Raw genomic sequence first — 24,596 nt, 5'->3', positions numbered from 1 at the left:
AGAAATTATTTAAAAAAACACACATTAATTAAAAAAACACATTAATATATAAAAAAAAATTAAAGTACTAAAGAAAAACATTATTCTTATTATTCGGCTTCGTCTTCTTCGATCAACCTCTTCCGGATACGTTCCTTTTGTTTTTCCATCAGCATTTGGTCGACCGGATTTAGGTGGCTGAAGTCCCTTGCAAGGAAGTCCAAATCTCTCATTCTTTTTTTTTTCCTTTTTGTCAATAGAGAACACCTCCATGGTTTTGTTGAATTTATTGAGGGATTCAACAAGATCGTTGATGTTTACAGCTTCCCCCTCAGCCGGTTTTTTCCCCCTGGCGTCCCTTCCCAATGGCCGCCTCCTCGGCGGTGAAGACGTTTCCTCCCCCGCAACGTTTAGGTCGAATCCAACCCGGCAATCCGACCCGGCGGAAGTGCTGTACGCTCCAGACGAACTAGTTTTAGTCCGTTTCGGCCCTACTTCCGCATCAAGGTCCGGCGCCACCAGCTCAACCCACTTGGAACACCTTCTCAACCTCTCCCACACCTTTACACCGTCCCACGTCTTCACCGTCCCATACCTCCGCAGGCACTCCTGCTTCCACTCTTCGACAGTGAAATTATAGACCGCCAAATCGTCACTGCCACTTGGTCTCATACGACCGGCGTTCCTGTTGAACAGATTAGTAAACAAGCCGACAAATTTTCTGATTTCGGTCCACCGACCCGAAATCATATCGGCGGTCCGCTCTGTACTCCCAACGAGCGAATAGAACGTCTCCCTAACCTTTGTCCAAAAGACCTTGCTCTTTTGGTAGTCCGCTGCAAAATGCATAATAAATTTGTATGTCATTTAACTTTTTTATTTAACTTTTTTATTAAAAATCATTTTTAAAAACGTTAAAACAATTACCGCAACGCCGATCCTCAGAAGTGGCTATCCAAGCCCGACACAGGGCTTCCTTCTCATCCGATGACCACGGAGTGATTTTCCGTTTCGCCCTTCCGGTCGAAGCCGAACCCGACCCGTCCGTTGCAACTTGTTTTTTCCGGTGGACGCGTCTTCTTTGTCCCGCAGCTTCACCTTCTGGTTCTGGTTCTTGTGTCTCCGGAACGGTTGTATGTTGGATGGTTGAAAGCCGGATGGTTGTTGCGACCCCGAATAAAACATCGGTTGGTCCGGTGCCGACCATAAATCGTCGTAACTGTAATCTGATTCTAGGTTTGGGTACCAATTTCCAGCCATGTTTTTAAAAAAAGGTTTGGAAGATGGGGTGATTTCGGGTTTTGGGTGTGGTATGTGATATTGGTATGTGATATTGGTTTGGGTTTGATATATGTTTAATACAGAGAAACAAAATCGAGTTGGATATTGGTTTGATATGGGTTTGATATGGGTTTGTTATTATATATAGGAAAAAAAAAAGTTTTTTTTTTAATAAAACATCCCCCAACGGCTCTATTCACGCTTTCCAAGAAAATTTCACGCCATTCTCAGCCGCTAGCACCCTGGCGCCTGCCTCGTTTTCCGCTCTCGCGCCCCTCTCGTGCCCCTATCGCGCCTCGGTGGTGTGGTGCTCGCGCCCCGGGGCGCGAGCGTCTGGCCTCTTGCGCCCTTCCTAGCGCTCCACACCCCTCAGCCTAATGAACAGAGAGCATTTATACTTGAAGAAAGAAACATGGATTTGATTCCCTCACGCGTTGAACAAGTAGCCTAACATAGAAAAAAATAGTGAATGCGAATAAAAATAAGTTTTCTTATGCTAAAGGTAGTGGGACTTGGTTGAGCCCCAAGTGATCCAATATATTTGCGCCACGTAGGCGATGACATGGCCATGGATCAAGCCCCGCAACCAAGCCCTAGAGAGTGTAGTGGTCCAGGTGATCAGGTGCTTGATCCAGTTTTTTATTTATTTAATTATTTTAAATAATACATTAAAATAATAATATAAAACATTACATTAATAATAATACAAAACATTACGTTGATACTAGTCTAATACAAGATTACCGGAACAATGGGGCTCGGGGGCGATTTTGATCTCTCAAAAAGCTTACCGTCGTTTGAACCGCTTGACAAATGAGTTCGTCTTCTTCGGTAGAATAGGAAGACGAAGACGATGACGACGATGCCATTTATAAATATGGAGATAAAGAGAAGTTTTGATAGAGAGAATGTGTGGTTTGAGTTATTATAGAAAGTGTGGATTTGTATTTATAGGTAAAAAAAATTAAATATATTTGACTGGCCAACGGATAGGTTGACCAGTCAGCGAGTCTCCAACAGCTCTTTCCTCCCGCGGTCACAGCCACGCCGGACCACCGCGCCCCTAACCACCTGAGGGGTGTAGCGGTGTTCGCGAGCCACGTAAGGGTCGTGCCCCCGCTCACCCCCCACTACCCTCAGCCTTATATTATGAGTAGGTTAGTGTTGTATTAGCCTAGTTTTTGCAATTATATTTAGCATATTATTAGCTACAAACTTCAAAAAAACATATACTCCATACCTTGTTAACGAGTTCCAAAGCAGACTTCTTAATTAATATTATCAATTTCATGTTGCGCATCTTCGGTCCCAATATTATATTTACAATGAATAGAAGGTATGATGGAAAAACAGCGTTTAAAGTTAACTGGTGCAGTACATAGACCATGACTTAATCTTTTGGACTCCCAAAGCATGGCCAAACACTTCTCAAAATCTACATTTTGTCTCGTAACCAATTTGATAATCAACTAATTATAAATTTCTGAGTGAAGTTCCATATGACCCTGCAAACAAAGACATGGTACAACAAACCTTAAGTTCGTATAAACTTTATAAAATAAAGGCATACAAAACAAATAAATAAATTAATAATGACAACAAGTAAACAAACCTTGACCAATAACATGTCACCAACATAATACAGCAACATAACGAGTTATTTCAGCAGATGGGGAGCATGACCATAACTTTAAAGCATCACGAATATCATTCCCAAAATCCTGTTAATTTGCACCAGAATAAATATATACAAAAAAGAAGACTTAATAACATGTATAAGTGGCAAGATGCAAGCTGGCTAATGAGCCAATTTAGTGGATTCATAAGACTTGAATTACATGCCACCCATCAGCACATATATTATCCATTTTTTTATACACAATAAAGGTGTTAATTAAGACTTTGAAAACAATACTGTTTAAATGCTAACCTAAAACTTTAAAGAAAGACTATTTTTTAGAGTTTGTAAGCATTAAAAATAGACTCTAAAAACATTAAACCCATTTTAATTACCTGATTTTGTAGCTAACCTTTTCTACTAGCCCATTAGAGAATAAAACATAACATATACTGAATTAGTCCTAAGTAAACGGTTCAAATCTGCATAAGCTATAAGATCCTGAAAAAACACGTCTCAATGTAACATCCCATTTTATCGGGTATTATAAGTTATAATGTATTTAAATAACGGTGACTAGTTTTATAATTTATATACATGATTCGATTAAACAAGGCATGTTTGGTAAAATGACAAGGAAGGTTTTAGAGCTAATATTAACTAGTACATGGATGAATGGCAAGTTAAGAAATTAATTAATGATAACATAAGAATTCTGGAAGGAGTAGTTTTGTTGTGTGATGAAACTTGAACTAAAAGAGGTGACCTTCTATATATATGACATAAGCTAAAACCTTTTGTATGAATTAACATTATTGTTTGATATACATGCTTCTACATTTATGTCTTGAACTAACTGATACTTATGATTTGTACTATTGATAGACCATGTTGATTGCTTGTGAGAATTTATTTGTCTTATGATTGGTTCATGCCGAAATTTCTATATAGACTTTGACTTAATACATATTTTTTTAGATGTATTAAGGTGATATACTAATCATTTACTCGGTGTTGGACATCGCCCCCGTGTAACTTTTGACAAAGAACCTGGAGAAATGTTTACACTAACCCGTAGAATTGTAGAAACCTTGACAACGAACCTTAAATCATATTTCAATTAATATAATTTATTTTTGCTATTTATATTATGTAACTCGACTCGAACCGTTTAACCGGACCGGACAGAAAACGCCAAACTCTAGAGATAGACAATCGGTCGTCCGTCCCTCAAAAATTGACTAGAAAAACAAATTTTCTAGGAAATCAATTTCTCAATAGACATAATGAATATTGGGATCACGTTAAAGATAGATTTGACTAGGAAATTAATTTTCCCACATTACATATGTTTTTCTAACAAACTTACATAAACTCTAAATCAACATTAAATTGTTTAGATTTTTTTTGAAGCTCGAGCTCAGCTCGTGTGTTGTTTTCTTTACCTTGAGCTCAACCCGTGTGTTGTTTTTTAAGCTCGTGCTTGCCTTGGCTCGGCACCTTATTATTTTTTAATTATTTTTATATATTTTGAGAAAACCATAAATGAGCGTAAACTTGGCTCGAACTCGTTTAGTGACTTAAACAAGCCAAAGCTCGTTTTGAGCTTGTCTGTTTAGTGTGAAATTAATACATTTTAATAAAAAACAAATAAAAATTAAAAATCCACAAGGCTCGTTAATAATTAACAAACCTATAAAAAGCTTCCAATTGCTCAGACATGATAACTAAAAACCTTTATTTGGCTCTTTATCAATCTGACCTCAAGTAGCCCCCAACACCTCAACTCGTTTACACCCTGAGCCCCCCGACCCGACCACTCTAAAACGAGAAAACTAAAAGCAAACATTGTAACAAATCCAAAACTATATGACCTATACCATAAACAAGCCTAACATCCGCTATATAAATTGAGAAATTAATACATCTAAATACAAAAATAATAATAATAATAATTTTAAAAATACATAACTCTCGTTAAGGCTCAACGAGCTTCCCATACAACGCTCGAGTTCAAGCTCGATAACTAAAACGAGTTTATTCAAGTTTTTTATCGATCCGAGCTCGACGAATCAAAAACTAAAGTGACCTTAACAAAAACCACCACAAATACAGTTACAGTTATTATTCTCCGTCGGTGATTCAGGGGATGTTTGGGATTCCTTATTTTACCTTCTTATGACTTATATAAATTATAAGTTACAAAAAAAGTGTTTACGTATACAAAAGTCCTTTTAAGTTTCTCCTTATTTACAGTCTTAAAATTTAAGTTTTCATAAGGTAGACTTTATTAACTTTATCTTCTTATCAATATCAGATTTCCCATTCTACCCTGCTTCCACCATTCCACCCGGCATCAATTTACCATCGTCTGACCCTGCATCGATTCATTATTATCAACCCTAACCTGCTTCAACCATTGAATTCACACACCCAACTCATCAATTCGAATTATTCTCAAACCTAACCTTTCTTTCGATCATTGATATGTCATATCAGTTTGTTTGTTTAACTATACAAACAAAACACTTGAAATCAATCAACAACAGCTGCTGCTATCTCTATCTCCATATATTAATTAAACAGTTCTCGCCAACTCTAGAAACAAACTTTATTTGAAATAAAAGTTTCTTTGATGTGATCTGAGATTACGGCTATGGTTAGCTAGCTTAGATACACCACTTATGCTAAAAAGCTACAAGTTTTATGTTCTTCTATATATACTCTGTTGTTTTGCTTCTTGAAGCTCATTTTGGATGATTTGTTTTGAGAAAAGGGAGTCTGTGTGTGTAAATTATTATTCTGTAGAATTGAATTTTTATAAGACAGTTTACACTTGAGGGCTAATTGGTTTAATCTCAAGGACATAATAATAAGGGTATAAAGGGAAGAGTTATGTTTTGATTCAGCTAATCGGGTTAACTTGCTCGGGTTTCGGGTTAAAGAGATTGTTAGATGGATAAAACTTTGTTGATCAAATTTTCATAAATTTACGCAGTTATTGTAATAATATAGCTATGATAACACTTTGATTATTTATAAGTATAACTAAATAGTAAATGGATAAAGCCTTTACCATTATAATTTGAAGTCCGCCTTGCTGTAATGTGATCGCTACCCGAACCAAGAAGTCCATTAGAGAGCTTTCATGACAAAGATTAAATAAATAATTAATTACATGCACAGTCCCTGTTGTATAAAAACAGTTTAAACGCTGCAGCTGGTGCTGCATAAAAACGGTTTTTTAACCAGTTTTAACCGGTTTTTTAACCAGTTTTTTTTATAAAAACCGGAACTGTTTTAACCAGTTTTTTTACAATATTATGACCCGCTGAAGCTGCTGCATAAAAACAGTTTTAACCGGTTTTTTTTTTTAAATTGGAACTGTTTTAACCGGTTTTTTAACCATGTTATGACCTGCTGAAGCTGCTGCATAAAAACAGTTTAACCGGTTTTTTTAACCAGTTTTAACCGGTTTTTTAACCATTTTTTTTTAAACTGGAGCTGTTTTAACCAGTTTTGTGCACATTTGGCTTAGTTCTTGTTTCTAATTTATCTTGTAGGAAGATAAAGACTTTGCTAAATTTTGGGACGCAAATTTGCAAATTTGAAAATTGTCTTAGCATCGATGGCTATTCATAACTTTATTAGAAAGGCCGGTAGGTTTGATGATTTGAAACTGCCCAACAAGAATCTTACAATCCCATAGAAGGTGGTCCTATTGATGAAGATCATGAAGAAGTTCCGGCTACAAATCGTACGGCTGATGATAATATGCTTATGACAGCGATAAGAGATGCTATTGCGCAAGAAATAATGGAATCGCAAAGCGGAATTTAGTATGACATTATTTTGTTATTATTGTGTATTTTTGGTGTTTTTTTTAACATCTCGAATGTAGTATTCTTACGGTTTAATCAAAAAATTATATGTAACAAATGATGTATATTTTGTAATTTCTTTTTCAATATGCTAGAAATGAAAAAAGTATAAAATGGTATAAATAAGCAATCCCAAACACTTTTTAAAAATAACTTATTCACTCGTATAAAAATGTCCTTTTTGATTATTTTACATAAATAAATTAAACCAGACACTTTTTTTAAAACTCCTCATCAAATAGTCGTAATACCTTTTTCACTTATCATCAAAAAAACAAAAACAAAACTTTTCACCTTAAATAAGAAATCCCAAACACCCTCAACCGATTCAATTTTAACGTCACCGGAAAGATAATATGATGATAGATCTCGGCTCATTCGCCGACGACAAATTCGACGCTAAGAAATGGATAAACAGCGCGTGCCAGTCACGTCACCCTCAGGATCCGTTAGACAAGCACTTAGTGGATCTGGAAATGAAGCTCCAGATGATGTCAGAGGAGATCGCCGCGTCGTTAGAGGAACAGAGCTCCGCAGCGATCCTACGCGTACCACGCGCCACGCGTGACGTCATCCGGTTACGAGATGTCGCGGTTTCGCTCCGTCAGAACGTCGCGGCGATACTGCTTAAGCTTAAAAAAGTAAGATCTCAGTGTTAATGTTATTATAAGTGTTTAATTTGTTATTAGGTTTGAAATTGTTATAGGAGTGTATAGATTTGGTGTAGTTTTAGGTATTTCATTAGGTGATTTTGAAGATAGAGGCTAATTTTGCAATGCTGTTTCAGTTATGGTGTTAATTAGGGTTTATAGAATCAACAAGTTTTTCAGTAAGCTCAACAGTAAGATCTCCGTGTTGATTGTTAGTATATTGTTGTTGTAGTTGTTTAATTTGTTGTTAGGTTTGAATAGGTTATTGGATTGTATAGGTTTGATGTAGTTATAGGTGTTTTACAAGGTGATTTTATAGATAGATGCTAATTTTGCTATGCTGTTTCGGTTATGGTGATAAATTAGGGTTTATAGAATCAAAATGTTCTTCAGTAAGCTCAATAGTAAGATATCCGTGTTGATTGTTAGTATATTGTTGTTTTAGTTGTTTAATATGTTGTTAGGTTTGAATATGCTATTGGATTGTATAGATTTGGTGTAGTTATAGGTGTTTTGCACGGTGATTTTATAGATAGATGTTAATTTTGCATTGCTGTTTCAGTTTTGCTGTCAAATTAGGGTTTGCATACTTTCTGTATGTACTGATCACTGTACAGCTAGTATTGTAGCTTTAGGAATCAAAATGTTCTTCAGTAAGCTTAACAGTAAGATCTCAGTGTTGATTGTTGATGTGTTGTTGTTGTAGTTGTTTAATTAGGCTTTAGGTCTGATATGTTATTGGATTGTATAGATTTGGTGTGGTTTAAGGTGTTTTGCATGGTGATTTTGTAGATAGATGCTAGTTTTGTGATGCTGTTTCAGTTTTGCTGTTAAGTTAGGGTTTATAGAATCAAAATGTTCTTCGGTAAGCTTAACAGTAAGATCTTAGTATTGATTGTGATATATTGTTTTTGTAGTTGTTTAATTAGGTTTTTAGGTTTGAATATGTTATTGGATTGTATAGATTTGGTGTAGCTATAGGTGTTTTGCAAGGTGATTTTGTAGATAGATGTTAATTTTGCAATGCTCTTTCAGTTTTGCTGTTAAATTAGGGCTTATAGATCTACATTTGCCAGTATTGTAGCTTTAGAGTCAAAATGTTCTTCAGTAAGCTAAAAAAAAGTTAGATCTCAGTGTTTAATTTGTTATTAGGTTTGATATGTTTTGATTTTGCAATGCTGTTCGGTACTTTGGTTTATGCTGTAAAATTAGGGTTTATAGAATCAGTAAGATCTCAGTGTTGATTGTTAATATATTATTGCTGTAGTTGTTTAATTTGTTGTTAGGTTTGAATATATTATTGGAGTGTATAGTTTTGGTTTAGTTTTAGGTTTGAAATTGTTATTGGAGTGTATAGATTTGTTGATTGTTGATATATGTTGTTGTAGCTGTTTAATTTGTTGTTTTGTTGTTAGGTTTGAAATTGTTATGGTTTGTATAGATTTGGTGTAGTTTTAGGTGTTTTAGGCGGTGATTTTGTAAATAGATGCTAGTTTTGTAATGCTGTTTCAGTTTTGGTGTTAAATTAGGGTTTATAGAATCAAAATGTTCTTCAGTAAGCTTTAAAGTAAGATCTTAGTGTTGATATATTGTTGTCGTAATTGTTTAATTTGTTGTTTATGAAATTGTATTGGATTATTATATAGATTTGGTGTGGTTTTAGGTATCTCACATGGTGCTTTTGTAGAGAGATGCTGATTTTGCAATGGTGATTCAGTTTTGCTGTTAACTTAGGGTTTATAGATGTTGCTTTGCAGTATTGTAGCTTTAGAATCTTCAGTAAGCTCAAAAACGTAAGATATCATTGTTGATCTCAGTATATGGTATTGTAGCTTTTGAATCAAAATGTCATTCAGTAAAGCATTATTTGTGCATTATAGTTTGATGTATGATAAGAGACATTTGGTATGATCATCACTGTAACTAGTTAAAACTTTTAATAAATTGTGCAAGTATCAGTTAAAATATAACTATGCGTGAGTTCAATGTCAGATATCTCTAACATTTCTTAGTTAGTAATACTGTAACTCTCATTGTGATATCTATAGGCTGAGGGTTCAGCAGCAGAATCGATAGCTACCCTTGCTAAAGTTGATACTGTGAAGCAGAGAATGGAAGCTGCCTATGAAACACTGCAGGTTGAGTTATTGTTCATTCATTTGAATTTATCAGCTACATTTTTCTTAATTTTGTGATTTGTTTTATTATTATGTCACTATAGTATTTCAACATTTTTGATTTTCTTTATATATAGGATGCTGCAGGGCTGACTCAATTAAGCTCCACTGTGGAGGACGTTTTTGCTAGTAATGATCTTCCCCGTGCAGCAGAAACATTGGCCAACATGAGGCGTTGCTTGAATGCTGTCGGGGAGGTAAAAATCAACTCACTGCACATACATCATTATATATAAAAGGTCCCAACATTTATTAATATGGTTTTACTTTCTCTTTTTCTTTCAGGTTGCTGAATTTGCCAATATTAGAAAGCAGCTTGAAGTCTTGGAGGACAGACTGGACTCAATGGTTCAACCTCGTCTAACAGATGCAATAACCAATCGCAAGGTGCAATTCAAAATTCAAGTTTTCGAATAAAAGTTATAATGTGGCACCTATAAGTATTTGTTTTTCCTGTTTTTAGGTTAATACTGCCCAAGATTTGAGGGAAATTCTCATTCGGATTGGAAGATACAAGTCATTGGAGAATCACTATACCAAAGTTCATTTAAAGTTTATAAGGAAGCTATGGGAAGATTATGAGCTAAAACAACGTACTAAGACTGGAAGCGAAAGGAATCAAGTTGAAAGTAGTTCAAGTTCCCATGATTATCAACCAAGTTTGCCTACAGTTACATTTCCTGGTTGGCTGCCGAGTTTTTATGATGAATTGTTACTTTATCTTGAACAAGAATGGAAATGGTAAAGGTTTTCTTCTTCATTCTTGATTTCAGCATACTAAATTTTTCTTGATATAAGTTTTTAGGATTATGGTATACACGTTGACTATTTTATGGTTAAAGCTTGACTTGAATGACTAATTATGTTATACTTTTCAGGTCTATGCTTGCGTTTCCAGACGATTACAAGACTCTTGTCCCAAAGCTATTAATTGAAGCAATGGTGGCCATTGGTGCTAGTTTTGTTTCCCGCATCAACCTTGCAACCGGAGATGTAGTCCCTGAAACCAAAGCATTAGGAAAAGGTTGCAATCTGAAAATCTTTTTAATGTTTAAGTTTGTATACATCACATGCAATATGTTACTATTCATATTGTAAACTAAAATATGCTGCATTATCACAATCTTAGCTTTCATGTTATTGTTTCAGGTGTATTGGATATCTTATCTGGGGACATGCCAAAAGGTGTTAAAGTGCAGACAAAGCATTTAGATGCATTAATTGATCTACACAACATGAGATTCCACTCCATTCGCTTGTACCGCGCTCTACTGGCTCTAAGACCCAACATTCTAGGAGTAACCTACACTCCAAAATTGATTCAAAAGCTTGCGGTTGGCATGGCAGTGTGAGGTGCTCGTCGATCTCTCCGAACCGTTATACCCCAAGCCACGGCGAAACAGCCCAAGCGCAAGCAAGCTTGGCCGCCCAGCGTCCTCAAATCATTCAATGTCATCAGCTGAGAATGTAGATCAGTCGATGCTTCTTCGGCCAAATACGATATACAAGTGGGACCTGCACTATGCGCAAGCTGTGCGAAAAACCGCTTCTTTTTTCCGGTTCTGAAACAACTTGGGCGAAATAGGGTTCTACCGGGAGTAAAGGGAAGTGCATGAATTCTTGGAAAAAGAGGGAGCGAGCCTATATAAAAATGGAATCAAGCAAATTCAATGAATAGATAGAGTCAACGGTACGACAGACAGCGCTGCCTACACGCGAATTTGCTTCCGAAGTCGAGCAGTCTCAATTTCACTACAGGATTTTAGAATGAATGCTGGGCTGGGCCACCTCGAATGGCGTGAGCCGCATGCGGGGAGACCCGCACGTACGGTTTTTAGGGGGATCTGGTCGAAAGAACCTAAAAAACTCGAAGAAGAGCGACAAGTTCTCGAACAAACAGCGGGAGAAGCAGACTGAGCCTGTTACATTGATAAAAGGCAGTCCTATGATCACCATCTTCAAAAAGAAAAAGGACACATACTACGACCAGTAAGCTCAGCACGAGTATCGACCTACTGAGGCAATGACCAGCAACACAAAACGAGGGTTTCGCTCGTTATAGGACTTGACCAAACATCTCACGACACGAGCTGACGACAGCCATGCAGCACCTGTATGAAAGTAAGTACCATCCCTTTAAGGACAGGTTTTCTTGTTCATATGTCAAGGGCTGGTAAGGTTTTGCGCGTTGTATCGAATTAAACCACATGCAGGCAGTTTTGCGAGAAATGTACAACACCTTTTTGGGGAATCGGATCTTAATGTTTTGAGGGACACTCTTAAGGCAATCTATCTCCCTTATGAATCATACAAGCAAAGATAAATTCCCACATCCCTTTACTATATTGTTCCACATTTTAAATATCATATGTTTATGTTTATGTTCATGTTCATGATCTAGATATGGACAAATGGAGCGTGTCACCCTCTCAGCAGAGATCTCAGCCATTGATCTGAGAGGAGCAGTTACTCGTGGTGTTGGTGCACAAGGCATTGAACTCAGTGAAACCGTTAGAAGAATGGAAGAATCAATCCCACAAGTCATTGTACTTCTAGAAGCATCTGTTGACAGATGCATCAGCTTTACTGGTGGCTCAGAAGCCGATGAGCTCGTTCTAGCCCTTGATGATGTCATGCTACAGTTCATTTCAACCCTACAAGAAATCCTAATACCCTAAGACTTGTATGTGGTGTTGATGTCGCTCCTGATAGTTTAAAGAAGGAAGCAGGCTCTGAGAAAAGAGACGGGGCCCGCAAGTTTGAGTTGTCAAGTGAGGAAGAATGGTCTTATGTTCAAAGTGCATTGCAAATATTAACGGTCGCGGATTGTTTGTCGAGCCGATCTGCGGTTTTTGAAGCTTCATTGAGAGCTACACTTGCTAGATTGAATACAAATTTGTCTTCTGCTGTGTTCGGGACAAGTATTGACCCGAATTCTACACATGAGGCACTTGATGGACATGGAGATTTATCTATGGCAGGAAGGGCTGCGTTGGACGTGGCTGCATTAAGGCTGTTTGATGCTCCAGAGAAAGCGCAAAAGCTTTTTAATTTGTTGGAGCAGGTACACACTTTACTTTTATTATTGTTGTTGCTGAGGTGGCAAGATGTGTGGGTTTGTTGGGTTGGGTGCCGAGGAGGCTTGTGAACGAACTGAGCAAACACAAACATGACATGTTTGTGATAGTTGGTTTATTAAGAAAACGTGCGTGTTCGTTTATTAAAAAATGTGTGTGTTTATGTTCGTTTGTTTTTTAAATAAACGAACATAAATGAATCAACATAACTAAACATAGATGAACAAGAGCTATCACCAACTAAAATTAAGCGCTAACATCAATCTGCCGGGCCTATAAATTTAGAAAACTAGACTAAATTGTAGTGGGTACTGGTATATAAATGCAAGTAACTGAACGGACTTAAAACACATGTAAACTAATGAACATAACAAGCGTAACTGAATGAACAGAACGAATGTTCACGAACATAAATGAACGAATGTAGCATGTTCATGTTCATTCGTTTAAGTAAATGAACAAAAAATCTTGTTTCGTGTTCGTTCGTTTATTAAATAAACGAAATTCCCGCCAAACAGTTCATGAAAGGTTCGCTAAACGTTCGGTTTGTTTACAAGCCTAGTGATGAGTCAAAACGGGCTCAGATACTGTCTAGTTTTACTTTTTTTTTTATAAATATTTGTCGTATAGTTTTGGTTGCTAAAACAATATTATTACAGTAATAATATAAATCTTTGGATTAAACAATTTAGGTGATTGTATGGATTTAATAAAACAGGTTCAAATCAGTTTTGATAATTTTGTACGGGCTGTATTGGGTTTGGCCAAAAAAACACTTATCAATTTATAATTTTTTCTTGAATATATTGTGTCAATATGGCTACATAAAATATATTATTTTAATTATAAAAAAACGTAATTTCTCTAGTAGTATGATCGAGTAGGTTACATTAAAAACAACCTTTGGAATTTTTGGGCGACTTTTCACCCATTTGATCTACTTTCTCTTAAGCTCGGTTATTTCCATTTTAATCTGCATTTGTTTCTAACTATGCATATATTTGATCTACAAAAGTTAACATTATTTTATATTTCAACAGTCGAAAGATCCACGGTTTCATGCACTTCCAGTTGCATCTCAAAGAGTTTCAGCATTTGTGGACACGGTGAATGAACTTGTATACGACGTGCTAATATCCAAAGTAAGAAAGCAGTTTAACGGTGTAGCAAATCTGCCCATTTGGTCTTCTGTAGAAGAACAAACCGCTTTTCACTTACCAAGCTTTAGCGCATACGCTCAATCATATGTCACAACTGTTGGTGAATACCTTCTCACTTTACCCCAACAGTTAGAGCCACTCGCCGAAACCATTTCTAACAACGATGCCAATGCTGAGGAGGCACAGTTCTTTGCTACAGAATGGATGTTTAAGGTAACACACATTTTCTTATTTGTTTGGTATACACATAAAACATAAAATAATGTTTGCCATAGTACCAGACTTAAATCAAAATAAAATTTACAAACATAAAGTTGCGAGTTACTGCTTCAGTACCGCTAGTGAACTATCTCGTGTAGCCCAGAAAATTAATAAACGCAAGTAATTAGAGAAAAATAAAATTACTGTAATATTAAATAGTTAAAGACATATTATTTAGAGTATTAGGGGTGAAATTGGAACTAAAAAAATCATTTATTAATATTATTTTTGTACTGTACAATGAATAGAAGTTTAATTCACATAACCAACATTGGTTTGTATAACCAACACTACCCTATATTAATGTAGGTTGCTGAAGGAGCAGCGGCTTTATTTATGGAGCAACTACGAGGTATCCAATATATAACCGATCGTGGAGCACAACAACTGTCGGTGGATATTGAGTACTTGAGTGATGTATTGTCGGCGTTGTCAATGCCAATTCCTCCGATTTTGGCTACATTTCACACTTGCTTATCAACCCCACGAGATCAACTCAAAGATGTCATTAAAAATGATTCAGAAAGTCTTCATATCCCCACGGCTAATCTTGTTTGCAAGATGCGACGTGTGAATCTCGAGTGATGACAGACTGAGAAACTGTTTTGTTTGTTACCGAACAATGTAATTTTGCGTATATGACATTAAACATTTACAGTGTACTTGATGAGGTTGCTTTTACATACAACGTATATCGTTAGTAATAACAATTTGTCGACACGTTAAATCATGCATGGACGTAGTATTTGTAATTTGTGTTAGAAAAAAAGGCGATCGATGCCAATGAGAAGTTTTATAAACAACACTGATGTGTTTAGATACCGAATTTATAACATTCAAAATGAACGAGCTTCCAGAACCTCGAGGTTTCATTAGTTCTCACTTTTCGATTTCCTTAGCTTAGAAAATATTTATGGCTCAAAATAAAAAATGAATTCTAGCTCGGTTCAGCTTTCAAATCAAAAACCTCGAATTTTAGCAGAATGGGTACCCATCGCTTATCGGTTTTGGTCTTGATTTTGAGTTCTCGGTTTAGTTCCTCAGTTCGATAATGGCTAAATGTTTAATTGTTTTCACCAAATGGAAAAATCTCAATATCTATAAACAAATCGTGTCTCTGATGAATGTTAGTGATGAAAAAGTGAGTGTTACGTCACTGCCTATGAGGCGGTGGGACTCATTAAAAGTAGGGGTGAGCAACATAACCGTCATAACGGTTAACCGAATCATAACCAACATAATCGAACCGATAACCAACATGCCGGTGGGCCGGTTTAATAAAATTTCAAAAAACGCTGGTTTTGGTTAAAGACAATTCCAAACCCGCCATAATCGAACCAACGCATTTACTTAACCTAACAATTTGTTCTGGTTTAGCTTCCACCAATCATATAGTCGGATTATACCATTTTAATGTTTTTGGTTCAGCGTTTGTTATCTTTTAACTTGAATTTCATTTTGGTTCAACGTTTGTTATCTTATAACGGATCGGTTATGGTTACAGTTATCCATTAACCGACATATCGATTATGATTATGGGCTTGGACCAAAACCGTCCCAGACCGACCAATACACGCCCCTAATTAAAAGTGTGTAGAGTGTAACAGGCTAATGGTTTAGTTATAAAATAAATAAAGTAAACAAAATAAGGATGTGATGTGCAATTGTTTGATTGGCAACAAAAATCAAATTAACTCACTCACACTTGTTACCAAGACAACGCCCCTTCAATGACGCCCCTCACTATCCCGTCAATCGTCATGGTGTCAAGAGCGCGATTGGCTGATGTGGACGTGGGTTAATGCTTTCATATTGAGTTTTCTAAAACTAATAAGCTTATTTTTGGTTTCAAACCTAATCATAAACCCAAATTAAGTTTTCTAAAACCAACTTTTTTTTTACAGAACCACACTCTCTACTCTACAACTAAATTCTAAACTCTTAACGCCAATTACCGAACTCGCTTTTGATTTCAAACTGAGCCATAAACGAGTACGTAATTCGATCAAGTAATCAGCGTTAAACCGAATACCGAAGGAGCTAGTTATAACAAAGTCATGGCTTCCTATTCAGTCATTTTTAGCTATTTCAGCTACTTCACTAGAGGTTAAGCTTCTCAAGTAACGTTTTTGCTTCTTTGATTAGTATACTTATTCTATTTAAAATTAAACATCCACAACGATCTCCTATTTAAAAGATTAACGAAAAATCATTACTTTAATCACAAATTTAATTTTTTCTTATATAATTGAAGTGTTAAAAAGAATAACAACTATATAAGTTTTCTAATAAAGTTATGGTACAAAAACCAACACATAAAAAACCAACTTCCGAGGCTGCTTATCGCCCTTTTTCACAATAGGAAACCTGCAGCACATTTAGGATATACCTGCTTCCGTTCTTGATTTAACGCGCAAGTTATTAGTATCCCACAACTTTTAAGGCATAGAGGGTGTTGAAAGTCGATGACTTTCTAACAACGTGAGACGGGCTTGTCACATATTTGTTCCATAACGACCCGTTGTAGCCCGTCTTGGAAAAACCGACCTCAAAACAAGATTATCATGCTTGACATCATTTGTAAACCTCATAAAATGCCTAAGTATATAATTAGAAAAAAACCCGAAAAAAGTATGCAGGGATATGGTTACCTCAACCAACAAGGATTCAAGATTTACGTGGAAAACCATGGCTTTCAGCAGCGGGAATATTAATTTGTATAAACCATATCTGTGTTCTAATAAACTCAAGACTCTTTAGAACATATAGTTCAACCGAACGTTGAAACAGACAATCATAAGCAACTAGCAGGTAATAATAATAATAATAAGGTATATTGTTTTTTTATTAATCCCAACTATCATATTTTGGTCGTTTCTGGTCCCAACTAACGAATTGGCTACTGAGTGTCCCTTCTTTTAGCGTATTTGTTCCCAACGGTCCGCAGCTAACAAAATCCTAACGTCGTTACTTGCAGGTGACGGGGAAAAACGTTTTTGGCCAGAAAAGTCACATTTTTTGCCAGAAAACTCAACAGTTTCCAAGGTTACAAAGATGTTTTTCCGGCGACCTGCGACTAACTGCATTAGGATTCTGTTAGTCGCAGACTTGCGACTGTTGGAACGCATACGTTAAAAGATGGGACTGTCAACAACCAATTTGTTAGTTGGGACCGGCGGTGACCAAAATATAATAGGTGGGATTAATAAACACCGATACACCTAATAATAATAATCGTAACACCTACCTCAGATTCTTTTCTCCTTAGTTATATTGAATTGATTGATAGAAGATTAGTAGTCTCAACAAAGCTGTGAGAACAAAAAACGCGGTTCGGTTCACTCATGAAAAGAACATTATATAACTTTCAAACTCCAAACACACATTCATATAGAATGTTAACAAACTATAACAAAAAGAAGTCTACCTCATCCGACTTCAAATCCATCAAAACTTATCTACAGAAACCGACTAATACGGACTTCTGGACGACCTCTTTCTCCCATGATGCCTGACAGGCGAACGCGATCTGCTGCGGTAACCTCCACGGTTGTATCGATCCCTGTTCATCACACCTCCATTTCTATAATTAGTATGATTATTGTTATTGTACCTACGATCCGATGCTCTTCCTGTATCACGGTTGTTTCTCTTGTTTCGGTCTCTGGACCTGTCGCGGTCCCGCCTGTCACGGTCACGATTCTTGTCCAGGTCAGCAGACCCACTTGGGCTTCGGTGTCTTCCTTCGCTTTCTGTTTCTCGTTTCTTCCTTCGTTCTTCGGCTTCTTTCTCCCTTGCTAACCTTTCCACTTCTCTTGCCTTCTCTCTCGCCTCCTGGTATTTAATTACAAATTATGTTTTCGTAAAAAAAAACCTCTAAAAAGTTGAATATTTGCATTGGTTACAATGATCGAGTCAAGCAAAAAGAAGCTGGCCCGAGTTGAAATGGGCCCGAAATAATTTTTTTTCCTTTTTCAAAAAGATACCAAATTAATGCACATTAATTATTAATATAAACTTATATGACTACAAAAAAATAAGATCTTTGAATGAAACTAACACAACCCCTTTGACCCGGTTGACTCGTTTCAAGACAAAAGACGACCCGTGTCAACCCATTTGACCCGTCAATATAAAACATGACTCATTTGACCCGTTCAGAATAAAACAAAACCATTTGACCCGCTTGAGATAAAACGCAACCCATCATTTGACCCGTTCAAGATAAAACATGACCCGTATCAGCCCATTTGACCCGTTCAAGATTAAACATGATCCACTTAACCCGTCAAGATAAAACGCGCCCATTTTACCTGTTAAAACACAACCCATTTGATTCAAGATATAAGACGACCCATTTGACACATTCAAGATAAAAGACGCCCCATATCAACCCATTTGCAAGATAAGACATGACCCGTTTGACCCGTTCAAGATCAAACACAACCCTTATCGACCCGTTTATATTTATACAGAACAAAATGGTACCTTGTACTCGGAGAGGAAATCTCTGACCAAGCCATAACCGATATGCTGCTTTCCAGAGACATGAGACTGAGTTCTTTCAAGAGCATCATTTGCAATCAGAAACGAACCACATGTCTCACAAAGAGCCATCATCTTTTCTTGTGCAATCATTGTAACATTCCCGTTTTGTGGCTGCAAAGTCAACGCAGTCTTCTCAATGTTGAGCAAATCCACCTGTACAAACAAATGCCAATTAATAAACAAATAAATAATTATATATATATATATACGCTATACAAAAAAAAATAAAAAAAATAAAAAAAATACCTTCTTCATGAGTGCCCCAGCCTCATCCACTTTTCCAGCTTCTCCAAGAGCCTCCACCGACTCTAAAAGGTTCTTGATTTTCTCTTCTAGAACAGATAATTGTTCGGATTTTTCAACCGGCACAGGTGGCGGTGGAGGAACTTCAACTTCTTGGGCCAGACGCTCACGTCCCCGCCTAACTCTCCTATCCAAATCCATCACCTAAAGAAAATAAATGTGAAAAAATGTAAATAAATGCAAGGACTTTATTACCATACTATGATGTTAATGCAACAAGCTTCCTTCAAAACGGATCATTTAACACACATCGGGTTCGATTTGACCCAACACTTTTCTAGCCAGTTAATATATTTTAAAGATAGTTGATATTATTAAATAAAGTTGAAAACATTCATTTAACACATTGAGTGACTTTAAACCCGATTGACCCGTTTCGACTTTTGCAACTTAAGTTTGCCCTGTTTGACCCGTTGGAGTAAATAATAACCAAAAAAGATCATATTTCAGAAAAAAAAAATAGTAAATTGACTTACCAATCTTTCACAGAAATTAGCCAAATCTGCTTCGAATCTTGGCACATAGGAATCATGCCTTGGAGAACTCTCAAAGCTAGAATAAGCAGCAAAAACAAAAAAATACAAAAAAAAATGTTAAAACTCTCATGAACGATATAAAAAATGCAGAAAGAGATGGCTATGATGATAAAAATAAACTTCCACAATTAGCACATAAGCAGATAAACCTTCAATGTAACTAAAAGTAAAAGTATGCGTTTCAAGCAGCTTCAAATAAACTTCAGCTTAAATAAGGAAAAATATTAAACGCAAGAAACGATTTCGATATACCATACTCGCAAAGCAGGTCAACAAAAACAATGAACATGCACGGAATCATATGTACAAAGCATAAATAGAATCAAATTTAGAAATAAGTCAACATCGGTACAAGCTCGCTATCACGGATAGTTAAGTAATTTACGAAGTATAACACCGTAGGAAGGTATTTAGAGTAACATTTGTCAGGTGTTGCATTTATTATAACTGACACAACAAATGTGACAAATGATCTATCTACAGATTATAGCATAAATTCTAGAGTTCATTTCGTTACCTTTCTTTCAACTTCGGATCATGGATTTTAGGGCACGGACCGAGATCACTTCGAGTGTTCACAAACAGATCATGAGGGCAAAACTTCACCATGTAAAAGCTACATACTTCCTTGTCATCCCAAGTAATCTCTCGGTGTCCCCTCCTCTCTTCTTCCGTCAAATTGCGAGCTGAAAACACACCATCACCAAGAATTAAACATAAACGAAAACACATCAAATTACAAAATCAGGTTTCTAATTGCAATTATACCGAATCTAGCATCGAAAAACTAAAAGCCAAACAAAATCAATTAAACATAAATAAACACATTAAATTACAAAATTAGGGTTTCTATTGCAATTCACTTGAAATTAACTCGAATCTAGCACCGGAAAACTATAATCTAAACAAAATCGGTTAAACATAAATAAACACATCAGAATTAAATTACAAGATTAGGGTTTTGAATTGCAATTAACTTAAATTCAAAAACCTAAAATTTAAACAAAATCGACTCATATCAACACAAGAACGCATCAAAATACAAAATTAGGGTTTCGAATTGCAATTCACTTGAAATTAAACCAGACCCAGATTCAAAAACCTAAAATTTCAAACAAAATCAATTAAGCATAAATTAACCCATCAATTTACAAAATCAAGGTCTCGAATTGCAATCAACCAAACCCAGATTCAAAAACCTAAATTTCAAATTAAATCAATTAACCATAAATTATTAACACATCAAATTACAAGAAACTAAACCAAATCCAGATTCAAAAACTTAAAATCCAACCAAAAATCAATTAAACATATATTAACCCCATCAAATTACAAAATTATGGTTGCTAATTGCAATTCACTTAAAATTAAACCTAACCCAGATTCAAAATCCAAGTCAATTAAACATAAAATAACCCATCAAATTACAAGATTAGGGTTTCGAATTGCAATTCACTTGAAATTAAACCAAACCCAGATTCAAAAACTTAAACTTTAAACAAAACTAAACAAACCCAGATTCGAGAACGAGTCGAATTGCATAATAAAAGAACGAACCTGAACCCATGAGTTCATCTAGCAATGCTCGTTGGGCGTCCATGAATGAATGAAATTGAAAGCAATCGGATGGTGTTTGAAACCCTAATAATTGGTTTTCTTGATCCAAGGGTTTATGCTTATGATGTTATCGGTTTTTTAAGGTCGGCACGAGCTCGAGTCGACGAGTTGTTTAGGCTTGTTAATATTTTTCTATTAATGTTGTTTGAAAAGAATAAAAGTTTTTCTATAAATGTATAAAGATAATAATAATAAACGGGTTGAGCCCATGCTTAAAAAAAGACTCACGGGCTAAGATTAAACTTTAGTAAGAAAAAAGTCTGAAATGAGCTGAGCTTGAGCCTTCGTATGTCAAAGCGAGCCACTCTCGAGATTGACTCGACTTGCTTTAGGTTGGTTACAGTTTTTCTATAAATGTCGTTCAAAAAAATAAAAGTTTCTCTATAAATTTATAAAACTAATTAAAAACTTATTTAAATTAATTGATAAATAATAAACAGGTTGAGTCGGGCTTGAAAAAGGACTCACGAGCTAGTAAAAGAGCTTGAAATTAGCTGAGTTCGAGCTCTCGTATGTCAATACGAGCCGCACTCAAGACTAGTCGAGCTCGGGCTTGATTCGGCTTGTTTACACCCTTGTTTGAAAATTTCTAAAGATGACAAAACAATCCCATGTTTGATTAGAAGTTATTATTATTATTATTATTATTATTATTATTATTATTATTATTATTATTTTAACTTGAACGATGAAAGTATTAAGTGTTATATAAAGTTTGTTCATATTTTGTTCTCTTTTTATAAGTGTCATGTTCTCATGTTACCTATGACCATTAAACACTCTTATTATGATGTCTCCATTAGCGTTGTTCAGAAAGCTCGAGGCTCAAAGCTCGGGCTCGTGGCTCGCTCGATAAAAACTCGAATACAACTAGCTAAAAAAACTTGATTTGAAACATCCTGAGTTGAGTTGGCTCATTTTTGTAACCGAGCCAAAATCGACCTAGGCTCGGCTCGATCATGACACGATCTTAATCTTGTTTAACTTCAAAATCGAGTTAGAGCCTTAGTTGAGTTGCCCCATTTAATTTTAAGCCCGATCTCGAAACCACCCTGGCTCGACTCGAGCTCGATTCCATTTGCCAAAACCATTTCCAAAGTGTTTGGTTTTTATTTGCCTTTTATCCATGTGTTTAGTTTGCTTAATTGGAGTATGAAGATCTAGACAGAGAGATAGAGATGATCATATGTAATGACAAAATTCGTAGAGTTTGCTGGTTTGCTTGATACTAGAGTTGTTAAATTTTAAAAATCCACACGTAGCTCTATTTTAAACGAGTATAGATCAAATATGGATAACTAGTTATAATGCGCGACATGAGGTTGTTGTTAAAGGCATAAAGTTAATAGGATGAATTGATGAGTGCATCTAAACATCTACAAAGATAGATTATTATGCATCGATAGATTCGTTTTGTTATTAATGACCGGTAGAATCACGATAGTAGACGATTGGTATTAATTCATATGTTGTTTGCCCGTCTCATTGATATTGTGCAACCCTATTGTGTAGTAAAGCAAGTAAACAAACAAACGATTGGTGATCTTTAATGGCTTTACAATTGTATACAAGTGGTTAGTTTGTTAGATCAACCATACGAGTAGGTAGCTAAATCTCTATAACGATTCAATAACTATGTGATAAACATGGATGATTCTCTAATAGTGGTAAGAGACTAAACTGATCTAAAAATGCAGTGATAACAAAATATACATCTTTTTATGTTGTGGATATATTCTATCAACGACTAACATATAGTGGTATTATGTTCTCGGCTACGATAGTCTTTAAATGAGATGATGTTTTTGATGTTCTCTTTTCTTATGGTCTTGTGTGGTGTTGTTGTCATTTGGTAGATGACCAGGACCTTGAGTGGTTGCATTAGGTTGTGATGGTATATATTGTTGATCTTTGATATTTGATATGTTCATATATGTCTTTTATGCTGGAATTATTTAGACCTAGCAATACAAACATTACCGATGATTTTATGGTAACTCACAATGACTTTTTCAATTTTATTAAAAACGAAAACCATACTAAAACACTGAAAAAAAACGATCTATTTATACTAAAGATATAACTTGTTCACCAATATTGCTAAACGAACTGCAACTAGGAAACCAAAAAAACAAAAATAAACTAATTAAAACAAACTTTATCGTTTCTTTTATGATTTATATGACCTTCATTTTTTTGGGTAGACATTTATGAACCATTATTCCCTTACAAATGTCATTTTTCGTCTATTGCGTGTAAATAGAAGCAGCCGTCCTCTTTCTCTTATCGGGTATGTGAATAGCAACCGATGAATTTGAGGTGATAGCTTGTGAAAACAAAAATATTGAAAATAACAAGGGAGACTAGCAAATGTTTGTGCATAAAATTACATGTCATCTACAAATTAAAATTGGATATCGTATTAAATAAGCAACTCACACGCCACATATGATGTATTATGTAACATTTAAGCTATTATAATATTTATTCTGATATAACTATATGACTGCTTTACATATAAAGTTATAAACTATTCGATGTATCGTTATTATTTATCTATTATTCTATTTATAGTGTATCACACTTAAAAAATCTATTTCTTACATAATGTTGGTTTTCAGGTGTACAAATTGCACCTTGGGTTTATATAACATTTTTTTTATTTATTAGCAATGTTGTAAAAGTAGGTTTCCAAGACCGAGTACACCCCGAGTACTCGTTACAAGGTATGTCGCCGAGGCGAGTTGCTTTAATTCCGCCTAATTACTATGAATTGATTAAAGGTGGTCAACCTTAATTAAAATCGCATTTAGTCGGTAAACTTGGGCCGATTTTGGCTTAAGAAGATAAAACATAACTCATATTTCTTTAATATTAAATAATAAATATCATTTTATTACTTAATGACTAACAAGTTTTAGAATAATTTATTATTTAAAAATGTATTTCTCTTTTTTGTATTGATCTTTACCTATTTTGTTATAAATATTAGTAAATTTATGATATTCGACATATATATAACATCCAAAAACTAATTTTCTTTATATTTACCATGTCCGAGTACTCTCCGAGTACTCCCCGAGTACTCCGAGTACACCCAACTCCCCAGTCGGCCGCCTAGCGACTTTTGCAACCTTGTTTATTAGTCATTTTATGTATGTAAACAACATATGAAAACTTTTAAACAATAAAGTTGAGCGTTGTGGAAATGCGGCGTGAGACATCACTGAAGAGGTATGTACCCGCCTCAACACCAAGCAAGGCGGGTCAACCCACAAGATAAAGACATTATGAAGGCACAAAGCCAAAACCCAGGCGCATGGCGCATACAAAACATGCTCAGGCATCATATGCTCGCGCATCGCATATGCGCGCGGCGCATATCACATGCTCTTGCACATCACATATGCTCGCGCGTCACATATGCGCGTGGCGCACCAGCGCGCGGCGCATATCACACGCTCGTGCATATCACACCTGCGCATGAAATATCTGCGCGTGAGAATAA

The 24,596-nt window shown here is 35.8% G+C and overlaps 1 protein-coding gene and 1 pseudogene across 2 annotated transcripts; one reads left to right on the top strand and one right to left on the bottom strand.

Moving 5' to 3' along the window:
* Window positions 1-7,111: 7,111 nt before the first annotated feature.
* Window positions 7,112-14,811, top strand: LOC143628522 (conserved oligomeric Golgi complex subunit 7-like; annotated as a pseudogene). Its single transcript, XR_013152764.1, has 11 exons — window positions 7,112-7,400; window positions 9,458-9,547; window positions 9,664-9,783; window positions 9,872-9,973; window positions 10,050-10,327; window positions 10,465-10,610; window positions 10,736-10,825; window positions 11,797-11,903; window positions 11,986-12,650; window positions 13,704-14,036; window positions 14,394-14,811. The product of XR_013152764.1 is annotated as a conserved oligomeric Golgi complex subunit 7-like (transcript).
* Window positions 14,812-17,226: 2,415 nt separating this feature from the next.
* On the bottom strand, window positions 17,227-21,162 carry LOC143626974 (uncharacterized). The gene is made up of 6 exons (XM_077096888.1): window positions 21,029-21,162; window positions 19,989-20,157; window positions 19,412-19,487; window positions 18,879-19,079; window positions 18,573-18,785; window positions 17,227-17,918 (listed from the first exon to the last, which is right to left on the bottom strand). Exons 1-6 carry the CDS (start codon window positions 21,069-21,071, stop codon window positions 17,556-17,558), a joined length of 1,065 nt encoding a protein of 354 aa, XP_076953003.1. The 5' UTR covers window positions 21,072-21,162; the 3' UTR covers window positions 17,227-17,555.
* Between the last annotated feature and the right edge of the window lie 3,434 nt (window positions 21,163-24,596).

Source organism: Bidens hawaiensis, unplaced genomic scaffold (assembly GCF_021521415.1).
Source record: "Bidens hawaiensis isolate Kalapana, Puna unplaced genomic scaffold, B.hawaiensis_p1.1 tig00000458_1, whole genome shotgun sequence".
Taxonomy (NCBI): domain Eukaryota; kingdom Viridiplantae; phylum Streptophyta; class Magnoliopsida; order Asterales; family Asteraceae; genus Bidens; species Bidens hawaiensis.
The sequence above is the reverse complement of the archived record's forward strand: the minus strand, read 5'-3'. Positions and strand labels throughout refer to the sequence as shown.

What these genes read in the sequence shown, in the direction of transcription:
- LOC143626974 (XM_077096888.1), bottom strand. Translation starts at nt 21,071, where the DNA reads ATGGACGCCCAACGAGCATTGCTAGATGAACTCATGGGTTCAG. An exon ending in GATCCGAAGTTGAAAGAAAG is followed by an intron (nt 19,488 to 19,988) that starts GTAACGAAATGA and finishes TGCTTATTCTAG; the next exon opens with CTTTGAGAGTTCTCCAAGGC. An exon ending in CTGGGGCACTCATGAAGAAG is followed by an intron (nt 18,786 to 18,878) that starts GTATTTTTTTTA and finishes TTGTTTGTACAG; the next exon opens with GTGGATTTGCTCAACATTGA.